Below are 15,916 nucleotides of genomic sequence, written 5' to 3'. Positions count from 1 at the left end.
CAATCTTGATAGCTCTATAGCTAATCTTCACCAAGATGTTCCTATCATGCATTTTCTAATGTATTCTAAACCCTCCAGCAGTCCCTATTATCCTGAAATAAAACACTGGTGATTAGACTTTTTAATCAGACTCTAACCTCAGTTAGTGTTGAATTATGGCTTATTTCAACTATTGTTGCTTATATTTTTTTTATTTTATCTGTCTGATGATATCTTATATTTAGTCATTTTAAGCTGTTTGGGCAATTTTCCATTGAAAAATTGTGTGTAAATATTTGAATAAATAGATGGATTTCAACACAGTACTAGAAGAAGGGCTGCACAATTGAGACTCGTGCGACAACTACGACCGTAACTCGCAAAGGCTGATCTGGCCGGGGTGGTCCATGCCTTGGTCACCTCTAGATGGGACTACTGTAATGCGCTCTACATGGGGCTGCCCTTGAAAACGGCTCAGAAATTCCAACTGGTCCAACGGGCAGCGGCCAGGATGTTAACTGGTGCACCTTACAGAGAGAGGTCAACCCTTCTGTTCAAGGAGCTCCACTGGCTGCCATTTATTTTCCGAGCCCAATTTAAGGTGCAGGTGCTTACCTACAAAGCCCTAAACGGTTTGGGACCATCCTACTTGCATGACCGCATCTCCATTTATGAACCCACGCGTTCACTTCGTTCATCCGGAGAGGCCCTGCTCGTGATTCCGCCTGCGTCGCAGGCGCATTTGGTGGGGACGCGAGACAGGGCCTTTTCTGTGGTGGCCCCCGACTCTGGAACACCCTCCCCAAAGATCTTAGACAGGCCCCTACATTGGCAGTGTTTAGAAAGAACTTGAAGACCTGGCTGTTCCGATGTGCCTTTCCAGAATAGGAAAACTCCAATAACAAGTCCCAGAAAAACTTTATTAGAATTAAGATTGCCGCACACTGCACACTGCACTTACCCTATAATCCTTATATATCACCTGTCACATCAGCACTTTTAATTACTCTGGCCCGGCCCAGTTTTATTGTGTCTTGGTGTATTGTTTATTGCTTGTTGTTTAATATTGCTTTAATTGTTTTTAATTTGCTTTAGGTTTTGTATTGTTATGTTGTGTTTTGAGGCCTTGGCCTTTGTAAGCTGCATCGAGTCCTTCGGGAGATGCTAGCGGGGTATAAATAAAGATAATAATAATAATAATAATAATAATAATAATAATAATAATATAAGGGCTGCTATAATGGGATTTTCATTATTCTGAGGAGGGGTGGGGTCTTCCCACCTTTTGAAGGAAATTGATGAGCATGATTGATTGTATTTTGTCTAGAGGATGTTTGTGCTTGATCAAGATACTGATCCAAGTTTGAGAATGGATTCAATTGGGTGGTGATGATTATGAAAAATAATGAAATATGACTTCAAAAGATAAAGACCACGGCAGTTAATTATGTTTTATGTGTGTAAGGTTATGTCTCAGAGACTAAAAGTTTGGTGTTGTTATCCATTGTGATATTGCTTTCTCAGCAGATGGTGATGCTGACTCTGAAATGTTGTAAAAGAGGGAGATGTCTATTTTTGATTTACTAGCTTAACTTCAAAAGAGTTTTCTTATTTCAACATTAGACTTTGACCATAAATATTAAGCACAAGACCTTCTTTTGACTTTTAAGCCAGTTACATAGTGCAGTAAAATAATGTTTAATCTTTCACAGAAGTTTGATTCAATGATACTGATAATGACATATATGTTCATCTTAACTCCAGAGGTCCTACAGAGCACATTCTTCATAAAAAATCTAAGGGCAAAATAATCTGATCAAAGAAAGAATATATTTTTGTATGATTCTGATTATTATTTTCCTTGTAAGCACAAAAATGTGATGCTTTCATTTTTCACCTATATTTTTGCAAGCAAGGCAAAAGGTTGCCAATAGGACTTCTTAGAGTCCATGTAATTCATCACTAGAGTGCTGGACTGAAGTGGAGGTCATTCTCAGCTAATCTGGGTGCTTTTGTAAGCCCACACTTGTCTTATTTATAATTCAAATTGGAAAAAGGGAGTAAATATTAACTGCTTTAAGGGGCTGTTAAATGGATAAATCAAATAAAATTCACCCTGAAAATAAATAGCAAGTAGTAAATATAAAACTTGCCAAAACATTTTTGGCTCAGGATATGAACACATTTTTGTATTAACTTTCCACAAACCAAGTTAAAAACATTTGCTTTTTAAAAAGTTATACCTTTGAGAAATGTTGTCACTGCCATATGTTTTGATATAAGGTTTTTCTGCATGTAAACACTCATAGATTGCTCCATGCTCCCTTTGGAAAAACCACAATGCAAGTATAATTTACTGAGGAATAATTCTATCAATATCTCTCCAGGCCTCTTCTTCCTCTCCATGCTTCTACTTTAGCTCACTAGAAGGTGGGCACATGCAGATTTAAAATTGTTGTAAGGGGACAAAGAAATATTTCTAGTTGTCATAACAGTATGAATGAATAAAGCTTGTGGAAAGAAGTTAAACTTAAATGATCAAAATACTCTAACATTATGATAAAAAGATTTTTAAAGGGCCTGGTTCTGGAGGTCCTATGACTTCAATCATGTTCAAAATCATAGTAAAATTCCTAGTATCAATCTGAGGATTTTGCTTCACATTGCAAAAATAAGTTTCAGAGTTGATTTTAGCAAAATTAGATAAGAAAGCAGACTATGTGGTATTCCCCCAGCAGTTTGTTCCAGTTGTTGTAACTGTCTGTTTCTGAATAATATATATTCAGAGGAACAGTGATCTGCTGTTCTACTAAGCAGAAAGGGAGTATAAATTTATCTGATGAATTGCACATTGGGGATTACAAGCTAAGCACTGCTCTAGCCACACCTTTCATCTGAATCTGTCAGTGACAGCCTAATCCTTGTTTGCTTATGACCCAGTGCAGAACTACTTTTTGTCTTATGCACAAATGTATCATACAGCTCCAAGTCAAGTTAGGCTACAGAAGTGCAACCAATACTTTGTACAATTGCAAATACAGGAAAACTTGGTGATAAGAGCATCCTGAGAAAATCCCAACGTTTTATCCACATTTCCTGTCACCTTTTATTATTCACAGGCAGCACATGGGTTGTGCCTGGTCTATTTATTACGTGAGAAAAACTCTGTCATAGTTGGATGTTTAAGCTCAGAAAGAAAGTAAGGAAGATTTAGTGTTGGTGCTAATGACTGGTTATCCAGTTGAAGAAAGCAGATTTATTTTGGGCAATGGTGATGGACAAGCTGGAGGCAAGGGCATTCAATGGATAACCAAGTTTAATATTAAAATATAATATTTAAAGTCTGATTTTTCTTCAAAATATGAATCTCAGAGAATGAATCAACCACAAGCAGTCTAGCGGTTGAGTTCAAGGAACAATTTTTCTTTTCGCTCATTCCAGGATGAATTTTTCTTTGTAATATGGAAGCAATACCGTCAATAGTACTGGTAACTTGCTATAGGAGGCAAGTAATCATTCAATAAAATAAAGCATATCGGAATAAATTACTATTTATGAAGTGAAGCTGGGAGAATTTCATAATTATGATTATATGGAATGCTTTCTCACCTTGAATAAACTATTAATCCAGCAAATTTAGCCATTTTCCAGATTAAAATGTGAAACAGAACATAGTAATCTTATACTGTTTGTATTTTTCCAAAGGGTGTGATATGTGATAATAGATGTATTTATCCCAAAAACATTCTAAGTGAGCCTTGACCAACTTGGTACCTTCCAGATATGTTGAAATACACATATTATCATCCCAGCCAATATGTCCAATGACCAATTACAATGTAGATTATGGAAATATAGTTCAACACTACTAGACAGTGCCAGAAGAGAATGTTCTAGAGGAGTCCTGCACAACCTGGGTACTCCATGTGTTTTGGATTTCAGCTACCAGAATCCCTAGACATTGGAAGACAGTCTGGTTAGGGCTTCTGGGAGTTAGGGTCCCAAACACCTGGAGGACCACAGGTTGTGTAGGCCTGTTCTATATGATATATTGTAACAAAAGATTGGATATGAGTCATGGAGTCCTCCAAATGTGAAATTATAAGTCCCAGTAGCTTTAACCAGTATAGACAGTGATGAGAAATGCTAGATATAGCAGTCCAACAGCATCTGGAGCATGGCATGCTTCCCAACCCCGATAAAAGCCATTACAATGTATTCATGACATGGGCTACATAAGTGTATATGTCAATCTATGTGTCTGTACTGAAGCATTCCTTCTCCCCTCACTTGTTTCAATGTCTCTGAGAGAATATCCAAATATGGGGTCTTTTACCCCTCAATAACTGAATTCTCTCTTTCCCACCTCCACTTGAATTGCTCTCTTCAAAAATTGTGAACAATTCAGGCAAACATTAATAGCATTAGCACAGCAGAGGACCTCCTTTTTGGTTTCTCGCGAACAAATGTTGCATGTAAAATGATTGCGAAATGTCCCATAGTGTGTAGGAATTGAGTTGTTTCCATTCCTGAAATGGATAACTGGAATTGCTCTGTATTTACCTTGGAATCTGATACATTTATAACAATTTAAGATATGATATATAAAACATAGTTGTTATTTTCTTTAAATAATTTCCCCCTTTCCTTTTATTGGCCCCTTTTCTCCCACACACAAGTCTGCAAGCCGCAGATGCTCCATTACAGTGATGTCAGCTCTGCAACATGGTCCAGCTGTTTGTATGTTTCTTTAGAAAATTCAGACCTTCTGCATGATAATGAAAATGCACATAGTGTGTATCATCATAAAGTTAACATGTTACAGATTCTAGTAAGTGTAATTTTAATGGGTAGTCAGTACATTTAAAGAATACAAAAAGCATTTAATCTTCCTGATGGTGATATTTTAATTGCAGACTTCCCAGTTGTTTTTCCCCAGAATTGGTAAAAAATTCTGCTTCCTTTCCATGTCCTCCCCCTCCTCCAATTTTCTGTGATTTTTGGACAAAGCAGAGCATTTTCTTAGTAAGACAATCTGTATTTTAAGTAGAGACGTCTGACTGGAAATATGCCTTTGTCCACATCTACACATGGTCAAGTCCTCATTTAACTTCACTCTTCTCTGCCAGACCACCAAACTGAAAACATCTATTCTGGATTCAATGGCTTTACATGTCACAGCATGTTGTGCTGAGCTGATATAAAGATTAGCATAGAAGTAGACCACAGTATCTCCAAAGGGGGTTAAGAGAACTCAGGGATGGAGCTCTGTAACAAAAGAACCAGCAAGGTTTAATGATTTATGAATTGGACTAAATTGTAGGAGATCAAAGTCTGAATCCCTGCTTAGTCATAGAAATCCAATGAATCACACTCTCCATTTTAGACGAAGACAATGGCAAATCACCTTTCAATAAATCTTGTCAAGAAGACCCTATGATAGTGCCACCATAAGGTGAGTCGCCTTGAAGATACATGACAAGAAAAAGAGCTCCAGCATTAGCAAGATAAATCCTATCCTAAATAGGACAAGAACTTTCAACAGATGACACAGTTTCTCAATTAATAGGAAATACATGTCTAATTATTTTTATATCTTGGACTAATTTTATAATATAATGTGTCTGCTAATAAAGACAATACACAGATGAAAATACCTGAGACTTTAAAAAGATTTTCTTCTAGCTTAATATTTAAAAGAAAAACAAAAGACCTTTGTTAAATTACTTTTTTGGATTAAGCTCCAAAAGTTAGCTTGAAGATTTTGGAAACTTTTGATAAAAACCATAACTTTTCCAAGCCCTGGCCAAAATTCGATAACATTTTATTGCTGAAGACATGGATCCTATTGATAATTCAACGAGAGTAAATCCACTTTGGCAGAATATCGTAATTAATTATGGGTTTTTTTGTTATGTGCCTTCAAATCACCTTGGACTTGTGACCCTTTCTTTGGGTTCTCTTGGCAAATTTTATTCAGAGGTTTCTCATTCCTCTAAGACTGAGACAGCATGACTAGCCCAAGGTCTTCCAATGAGTTGCCATGTGTGGATCTGGGTTTTTTCAAACAATATATTGGGTATACAGCTAATTTCTGCATAAACATGAGTGAAAACAAAACCCATCCATTTAGTAATGTTTAGAGAACATTTCAATAATCACTTTGACATTGAGCTTTAAAATATGTTCAACAGATTTCTAGTCCTTTGTATTTTGAATGGTTCTCTGAAGTAGAAATGCTATTTGAGGCAGCTAATGATTCTGTTTTATATCCCTAGGTCCTTTGTCATCCAGCAAATTCAAAACAGCAATCTCTTTATGGTGGTAGTAAGTAATGAGTGTGAGTGTGAATCAGTGTCCCCGATTACCATGGAGCCAATAGAAATAAGGTATATCCTTTACATTGACAATGTTTGTGTCTGAAACAAGTGATATAATGAGCACTTTTTAGTAAACTGAATAATATGAAGATAAAGGGGGTCATTTCAGGCTCGACCACACTTGAATCAAGTCCATTCAAATCAATGGGACTTAGATTAGTTAGCTATAACTAAATTGAAATCTAACCCCATCATTTGAAAATTGATAATTGAAAAACATTGTACAAAATTACAAGATTTGAATGCTCATTCTAAATTCAATATATTAAGTACATTTGGAGTATATAAAAACTTGCTCCACTTGACAAATGAAATTTATTTATTGAATGTAACTTACATTTGCAAGAGGAATTGTAACATTTCTTTTGAGATATCATTATAACATTTAACTATATAACCCATTTTGATGTATCTTACATCCCTGTGCTGTAAAAAAAAAATTGCTTAATTTAATGGTTTCTGTGTAGAACATCTTTCCTCTAAAAGTATTGAATTTTAAAAATATGGCAACTACAGAAAAGAAATAGAAAAAGAAAGAAAAAAGAGAACACAGAAACCATGAAACCCCTTTACATTAATTTAAGGGAACCATATTTCCAAAAGTACATAATGTCTTAGAACTGACATTAGCAAAATATGTGCTTATTCATTAAATGTATTATTATTATTTATTATTATTATTAACTTTATTTGTACCCCGCTAGCATCTCCCGAAGGACTCGATGCGGCTTACAAAGGCCAAGACCTCAAAACACAACATAACAATACACAACCTAAAGCAAATTAAAAACAGTTAAAGCAATATTAAACAACAAGCAATAAAACAATACACCAAGACACAATAAAATTAGCCCGGGCCAGAGTAATGGGTACAGATTAAAAGTGCTGACGTGACAGGTAAGGTCTGACAATGGAACAATGAACATTGGATGTTTATCTTTCCAAATTTGGAATGTATACTTCTTGGACTATAAAATAATGCAGCATTCAACAGTGTTGAACCTGTGCCTCCAGAAATACTTAAGACTTATCTAATACAAAATTGATGCATTGTAGTATACTCAGCCAAAAAGAATCCACTGAGGTTTGGTTCCAAGACCCTCCATCAATACCCATGTCTATGGATGATTCAAATCCCATCAGATACAATGCCAAACTAAAATGACACCTTTATATAATGTGATGAACATCTCAAATGAGTTCCAGGGCCTTCCAGAAATGCCCCATATCCCAGTATCTGATCTGGCAGTGCGGACTCATATAATCCAGTTTAAAGTAGAAAACCTGTGATCAGATCTTGGAATATAGGGCTTGTCTGGAAAGGCTCCCAGAGAGTCCAAGGCTCTGTGAAGTGTCAAAAAGCTGCAGTAGGGTATGCACACATCAACATGGTGCTTAGCATGCAGTAAAATCAAGTTTAGCTTTCTGGTTTTTCCCAACATTTTTGAACCTTTATTGGTTAGTTAGTAAGTAAGCTTTTATTATAGTCGATGACCTTTGTTGGTTGAATCAGTGGTTGCACAACCCATGATACAGAAGGCCAACTGAACATACATACATAATATACAACAGGGAAGTATTATCTTCATCACATCCCCAACATTTAGATCCTTTCTAAAAAGGCAGCACAATGTCCAATTAACATTATAGCTTTTTTTCTCCCAATGAGGCTAAATATAATGTAAAGAGGTTTTAAATATCAAAGCTAGAACATTTTTTTTCTTTTGTTAACTTGCTCAGGGCAATCTAATTCTTTGCTTCATTCAATTATAACTTCATTACAATCCAAATGAGTGCATCAGAATTAAAGGACAACCTTATAGAAAGGTGATACTGTGCAAGATTGCTTTAGGAGGTTACTTTAATTTGCCAACATCCTGATTTTAAGACATATCCTTAACTTCTGTGAACATAATGAATCCCTCAAGTGTGAACGCTTAAAATCTCACAAGATTAGAAGACGTCCAGAGTCTTGTCATGGATTCCATCCTGAGGTAAGCAGAAAATAAAAGCAACTGTTTTTGTCTATATTCTAGATCTCCCACCTTGCATAGCTTCTGACCTTGGCAGCTCAGGTATTCTAGAAGCAGCCACCAAAAGATAATTTTCCAAGTTCTCCATTGCTAGATTTTGTCCTTCTCTCTGATGTTTCTGCTTGAGTGCTTCATTGCTATACAAACTCTTATGTCCAAGACTGAACTTCCATCTCTCCTGCTCAATCCTTTACTGCTTGCTAATTTTTATCCATTGGTCAAGTTGCAAACCATTCTTTTGAACAGATATGAAGCACATAGTTATTGGTGTTCCTTGTATGTGTATGAATGTTTTACCAAAACACTAGTTGGTAGATCATATATAAACAGTTATAATGCATCATCAGTGTGCAAAGAACTTTCCAGTCCTTCACTCATTTTAACCATACATTATTGTGGCAGATTACATTGTTAAAATTCCATTGATTAACTGATACTGAAACATGGAAATAATGTAATAATCACAACTCCAAAGATTTGCAAGTCTCTCACTCTGTGTATATCAGCCTGCTTTAGGATTATGAGGTGAATCTGTTTTTCAAGTGCCCTTGCTTCACAATGGTCTCAACTCAATATTCCCTCATCATAGTGGGAATATGTACGTGCAGGTCCCTGTGATCCACTGTAAAGTTCTGAAACTTCCTTGCACAGCCATCCCATGCTTTGTGGTGAGCAAGCAGGATCAGAGAAGGTCTGGTTATCCTCCATAGCTATATGCATAAGGACAACATCAGCACTAAGCTCTATGGTGCTCCTCTGGACATCTCAGTGTAATCATTGTGTATCAGGGAAGAGGGGTTGTTGGACACCTCTAAGATACACCTCTAGGATACCACCCTGAGTCCCCCTAGGGGTTGAGAAGGGTGGGGTAAAAATGTTTGAAATAAATAAATAAACACTTTTTTGGAAGAATAAAATGGCTCTGCAGCATGCTTTCTGGACCTTACAGTAGGTTGGGAGGGAGTTTTTGGGTGCTATGTAGAAAGGAAAGGAATGTCAATTCTTGCACTGAAAAGACACATTCATGGGCAAAGATCCATATCTTAATTCTGGCCATTGTGTGTACAAGGGAAAGAGCTTTCTAAGCTGTCGCACCAAAATGCAGAAATGTAGGTGCATTCGGCACCAATGCAGCAACACAGTCCACCTTTGATCTAATTCAAATCAAGGACTGTACTCAACCTACATATCAGGCCAGCAAAAACTGTTCTTCATTAAGCTGAACTCAGATCACCTAATCCAGCAGGTGCTGGATGCCCCTTCCCTAGTAGTAGTACTCAGAACCTGAAAGAAAGCAAGGTGAATTTTCCATGGGAGAGCTTTCCATGAGAGAGACAAACCATCATATTCATTATGGCTGTCTCATTAGTAATTATGTTTCACCCTTCAGGCTTCTTTAGAAGTAGGTGCTTTCTTCACCTATGTGGAGTAGGCTCACAGTGATGCAATCAGTTTTCATTGTGGTTATTACCTGTAACAGAATTGAATGTTCATGTAGTGCACTGTCAAATATTGACTATAATCTTTTGCACACTATCTGTGTTAAGGTATATTTTAACTTGAAATATGAATTACCACTTTCCATGTTCTTCTTTTTCTCTTCTCCACAATCTTTTAGGAGAATGCCAGAGAATGTGGTGGAGTTTTAGGCCTGAGTGCTAAGCCTACCCTTGTTGTGCTTCCTCTATTTCTGGCCATTTTCTCAAGGTGACACTGACTGATGAACAATCACTTGGCATGCAAAATCCATGGAAAAACTGTGAACTGAGAAATGGTGCAACTAGAAGACATGAAATATAGTCAAAACATCAGCATTTCATGATTTTAAACAGTGGGAATGATATAAACTTTCCAAATTATGTAAAAAAGACTTTATTTTCCTTTTTGCGCATCATGAAAATACGGATTTGCCATACAATAGTCACAATTCATCAAGAACTGGACTTCAATAGATAGCCACAGATGGTCATTACTTTCTGCTTTGTCCCATGGAAGACAATTTAAAACTGTGTACTTTTTAAATAAAGTATATTAAAATTACATTTCCAGTAGGTGTTTTACTTAACCTGTAAACTCTGTGTGGTAATTTAATTTAGCATCTCTCTGTCAAGTTCACTTATTCCTCACATTGGTGGAGAAAAGGAATTTTCTTGTATATTGCAAATGCGCTCCAGGTTTCATAACACCATCGAGTGATCACAATTACACCAGTTCTTCTCTGTTACTTATATTCTGTCCTAATACTTCCATGTACCTATCTGTTTCTTTAGTGTTGACATGAAGGAACATTATTAGAATCTTCACAATTTGGAACTCATTTAACAAATTTCATAATTTTTTCTCAGACAAAAGAGCATTTTCTTTCTAGAAAATATTTTCTGTGTAGGGTACCGAAATCATTAGCAAGATTGTTATAGTTTTCCATGTGCAAATTTGGTACAAAGTGAGTGCTGATCTGTAGCATTTTCTGCAAAGGAATCACATTTCCTACACAGAAAATGTTGTTTATTTTGGTGTTTTGTACAAATCATGTCCCAATTTAGGAATAATCTTTGAGAATAATCTTTGACAAAGAATTACACCTCTATATCATACTATAACCCATTCAACAAAATTGGCTGCAGTTCATAAACAATTATAGCAAATAGAACATGTTTTGGTTTTCTTGGTTTTGCTACAATAGATTAACACAGCCACCACAAAACTTAAGAGTGCCCATCCTTGCAATAGATATTATTATTATTATTATTATTATTATTATTATTATTATCATCATCATCATCATCATCTTTATTTGTACCCCGCTAGCATCTCCCGAAGGACTCGATGCGGCTTACAAAGGCCTAGGCCTCAAAACACAACATAACAATACACAACCTAAAGCAAATTAAAAACAGTTAAAGCAATATTAAACAACAAGCAATAAACAATACAACAGGACACAATAAAACTGGGCCGGGCCAGAGTAATGGGTACAGATTAAAAGTGCTGATGTGACAGGTGATATGTAAGGATTATGGGGTAAGTGCAGTGTGCCAGCAATCATAATTTCTAGTAAAGTGCTTCTGAGACTTGTTATTGGAGGATTCCTATTTTGGAAAGGCACATCGGAACAGCCAGGTCTTCAAGTTCTTTCTAAAGACTGCCAACATAGGGGCCTGTCTCAGATCTTTGGGGAGGGTGTTCCAGAGTCAGGGGGCCACCACAGAAAAGGCCCTGTCTCGCATCCCCACCAGACGCGCCTGTGACGCAGGCAGAATCGCGAGCAGGGCCTCTCCGGAAGAACGAAGTGAGCGTGTGGGTTCATACACGGGGATGTGGTCACGCAGGTAGGATAGTCCCAAACCGTTTAGGGCGATGATTTTATTTGGTCACAGAAGCACAAGCATGTTCAATAATGCTTTGTTTCAATAGCCTGTTACCAGAGTAGGAATGGAATGCAAACAGTGCACTGGATGAGGATACTACAAAAAGGAAAATATTAGTATGGGATTTCATTAACTGGGAAAAAAATATTTATATTGAGAAATATAAAAATTATATTTATATTTACATTCATTCCCCTGATGTGGGGGGCATCCAAAGATAACTTGCACCTTCCTGGTGCAAATTTATTTCTTTAATTTTTTTGCGCATTTGTACCCTGTCTCTCTCACCCTCTCACTCTCGGAGGGGGATTCAGGGCGGCTTTACAAGAGGCAACCATTAGATGCTGAACACATAAAGTAAAATGAACAGTTACAGTTAAAACAGCACTTATTGGAACCTTCGTATCCAGCTATACATAATATTCCCACTTTAAGTAAGTCGCACAAAGCAAAAAAAAGACTCTGATGAGCGTAATATTAAAAAAAAACACTGTTTTCCCAAAATCTTCTAAACTAGGACTTAAAATGTTAGTTTTTCAGCTCCCACAATTCCCAGTCAAAATGGCCATGTTTCTGTGGATTCTGTGATCTGTAGTCCAAAAGGTCATCTCTTAACACCTCTAAGTGATGATGTTGACTGTGTTTAGGCTCATATTTCTTTCAGTCTGATTTTGAACTGATCAAGAAAAACAGATTACCCTTCAGGCATTCACAAAATATCCCCATAAGTTAAACAGGTTTCTTTCTTTCTTCCCTTTCCTTCTAATCACATATTCATCAAAATGTGGGAGTGTGCCTATTTTTAATTAAAAAGTGTGACTGATTATGTCACAGTATGGGGGAAGAAGGGAAAATACTGAAACATGCAGATATTGCAGCTGATCTACCTTCCTGTCAATTTGATCAAATGTTACCTGTCATTCTATCATTTTCATTTTCATTTTCACTGACACTTGTCTTCAAAAATAAAACTATTTGTAATTATGATAAATGATAGAAACTTTCAATAGCAGAGCATGCAATCATTTATTTAAATAAGGATTTCAAGGGGGCTGCTGGAAACCATATTGTACAAGAAAGACACTGCTTAAATCTATATAGCAGAAAAATGATATTTTTGGGTTGCTGTAAGTTTTCTGGGCTGTATGGCCATTTCCCAAAAACATTCCTAGGAGAGAATGCTTCTGGAGCATGGCCACACAGCCCGAAAAACTCACAGCAACCCATTGATTCCAGCCATGAAAGCCTTCAAAAACACAATGATATTTTTATTATTCATGTATGCTTCATAAAACATGGTTACATAGTTACAGACTACAATAACCATTGGGTAAATTAATAGGAGGCAAGCATCCTAATTGTGTATGGGACCGCAGCTGGGATCCCTTAAAATTAGGTTTTCTCCCTGTGAGAAGGTTATGAAGCATTAGAAACAGTGGCAATCCCGAGGAGAGGTCAAAAAATATGAAGCCTGAGATCCAGTGTAATGGGAAAGAGTGTTAAAATATAATGCCTGGTTCATACTTTTTCATGAGGTTAAAAATGTTTGCTTCTCCAGATATTCTTGGACTGCAACTCCCAATAGCCAAAGATGAAGAACTGCAGGAGTTACAGTCTCACAATATTTGCAAGATGAATGGTGTGCTTTGCTGTAATGGCAAGAAAAGCAAAGAAAAACAGTAAATTGAGGAGATTTCGGTTCCAGATTTCTTGAACAACTGAACTTGCAGAAAATTATTGCTTGTTTATTGTACCTAAGTACTTTTAAGACACTAATTAAGCTGACATTCAATGCCCATGTGTGAATCTAAAATATACAGTCAAAATTCCTAGCCAGGTGTGAGTTTCATGCATTGAGATGGAAGTACAAAATATTTTCCTTCAAATGACTGTGAACATTTTTATTCATAGGAATGAATAGCCTAGTTGACATCCATGAGTGACTAGATTATTACAGAAAAGCATCTCATAAAGAAATGAGCTAAAGTTAATTTCCTGCAAGACCATGATAAAAACTTATAATAACAACAATGCATGGCTCATTTTGGAACATAAGAGACCAGTTTCAAAGAATTAATAATAGAAATTAACATACCAGGCTAAATGTATATTACAGAAAAAAGGAAATGAAATAGCTCAATTTCTCCCATTGAAGCTGTCAACTTTAGAAGCACACAAATTTATTTTTTCAATACGTACTTCCAGTTTTACTATCACACAAGATATTCATTTGTCAATGGATCAAATTTCTTTTCTATGACATTTTCAGGCAAGGCTGGGCAGACTAATTCTATGGACACTCTACACCAAGTATTTGGTTTTGGTGACACTTTGGCTGCCTTCCAACTTTTTCATTAACTATATCAATACCATTTATTAGAGCCAAATTTACTTCAGAGTAAGCACAGCCAGAATTTCACTCACAATTCATCAACATGCAGACCACTGTTTACTGAAAAATGGATTCCTCAGCCATGAAGTAATGCAGTTCAGTATTTTTGCACTCTGGACCTGATAAAGGACGCCATTTCGATAATAATATTTATTTATTTATTTATTTACTTCATTTGTTGACTGCCGTTCTCAGCCCTAGGGCGACTCACGGCGGTGTACAACATATAAAACACAGTTTACAATAAAGCAACAACACAACGAAATATCACCATAACAACATAACTATCAATAATACAACAATCATATAATTACACTAACTCATCCGCGCCGTCTCATTGCCAAATCACAAACCAATCTCATAATCCGTATTCCGTTCCAGTCGTCATTGCCAAATGGTGAAGCACTTAGTTAAACGCCTTCTCGAATAACCATGTCTTTAGGCTCCTGCGGAATGACATAAGGGAGGGCGCCTGTCTGATGTCTACAGGGAGGGTGTTCCACAGCCGGGGGGCCACCACCGAGAAGGCCCTATCTCTCGTCCCCGCCAGACGTGCCTGTGAGGCAGGCGGGATCGAGAGAAGGGCCTCCCCAGACGATCTCAAGGCCCTCGTGGGCTCATAGGCCGAGATGCGGTCAGAAAGGTATTTTGGGCCGGAACCGTTTAGGGCTTTGTAGGCCAACACCAGCACCTTAAATTGGGCCCGGTAGCAGATCGGCAGCCAGTGGAGCTGGAGCAGCAAGGGCGTTGTGTGCTCCCTGCGTCCCGCTCCTGTTAGTAACATGGCTGCCGAGCACTGGACTAGCTGAAGCTTCCGGGCCGTCTTCAAGGGCAGCCCCACGTAGAGAGTGTTGCAGTAGTCAAGGCGGGATGTGACCAGAGCGTGTACCACCGTGGCCAAGTCAGACTTCCCGAGGTACGGGCGCAGCTGGCGCACAAGCCTAAGCTGTGCAAATGCTCCCCTGGTCACCGCTGAAACCTGGGGATCCAGGCTCAACGACGAATCCAGGGTCACACCCAAGCTGCGAACCTGCGCCTTCAAGGGGAGTGCGACCCCGTCCAGCACAGGCTGTAACCCTATACCCTGTTCGGCCTTGCGACTGACCAGGAGTACCTCTGTCTTGTTTGGATTTAATTTCAGTTTGTTCGCCCTCATCCAGACCGTTACAGCGGCCAGGCACCGGTTCAGGACCTCGACAGCCTCCTTAGTAGTAGGTGGGAAGGAGTGACAGAGTTGGACATCATCTGCGTACAGATGACACCGCACCCCGAAACTCCGGATGATCTCACCTAGCGGCTTCATGTAGATGTTAAACAGCATGGGGGACAGTATAGAGCCCTGTGGAACCCCACAGGTCAAAGGCTGTGGTGTTGAACAGGTGTCCCCCAATAACACCTTCTGGGTGCGGCCCTCCAGAAATGACCGGAGCCACTGCAGAACAGTGCCCCCAAGGCCCATTTCCACAAGGCGCCCCAGAAGGATACCGTGGTCGACGGTATCGAAGGCCGCTGAGAGGTCCAGGAGCACCAACAGGGACACACTCCCCCTGTCTAGCTCCCGGCGCAGATCATCCACTAAGGCGACCAAGACCATCTCAGTTCCATGTCACGGTCTGAAACCAGACTGTGCCGAATCCAGATAATCCGTGTCTCTCAAGAATACCTGGAGTTGTGAGGCCACCACGCTTTCCATGACTTTGCCCAAAAAGGGGAGATTGGAAACAGGCCGAAAGTTGTCCAATTTAGTGGGGTCCAGTGATGGTT

General features: G+C 38.3%; 1 protein-coding gene across 2 annotated transcripts in view; it reads left to right on the top strand.

The window, feature by feature from the left end:
- Window positions 1-10,430, top strand: part of CACNA2D3 (calcium voltage-gated channel auxiliary subunit alpha2delta 3) — a 674,683-nt gene extending 664,253 nt beyond the window's left edge. For both annotated transcript variants that reach the window (XM_067463553.1, XM_067463552.1), the window contains 3 exons: window positions 6,258-6,373; window positions 8,274-8,353; window positions 10,011-10,430. In XM_067463553.1, the coding sequence (XP_067319654.1) occupies window positions 6,258-6,373; window positions 8,274-8,353; window positions 10,011-10,103 (289 nt within the window). In that variant the 3' untranslated portion in view covers window positions 10,104-10,430. The remainder of the gene's footprint in view (window positions 1-6,257; window positions 6,374-8,273; window positions 8,354-10,010) is intronic.
- Window positions 10,431-15,916: the final 5,486 nt, after the last annotated feature.

The sequence above is a fragment of the Anolis sagrei genome, chromosome 2 (assembly GCF_037176765.1).
Source record: "Anolis sagrei isolate rAnoSag1 chromosome 2, rAnoSag1.mat, whole genome shotgun sequence".
In the NCBI taxonomy this organism is placed as follows: domain Eukaryota; kingdom Metazoa; phylum Chordata; class Lepidosauria; order Squamata; family Dactyloidae; genus Anolis; species Anolis sagrei.
This window is presented reverse-complemented; position numbering and strand designations above follow the sequence as displayed.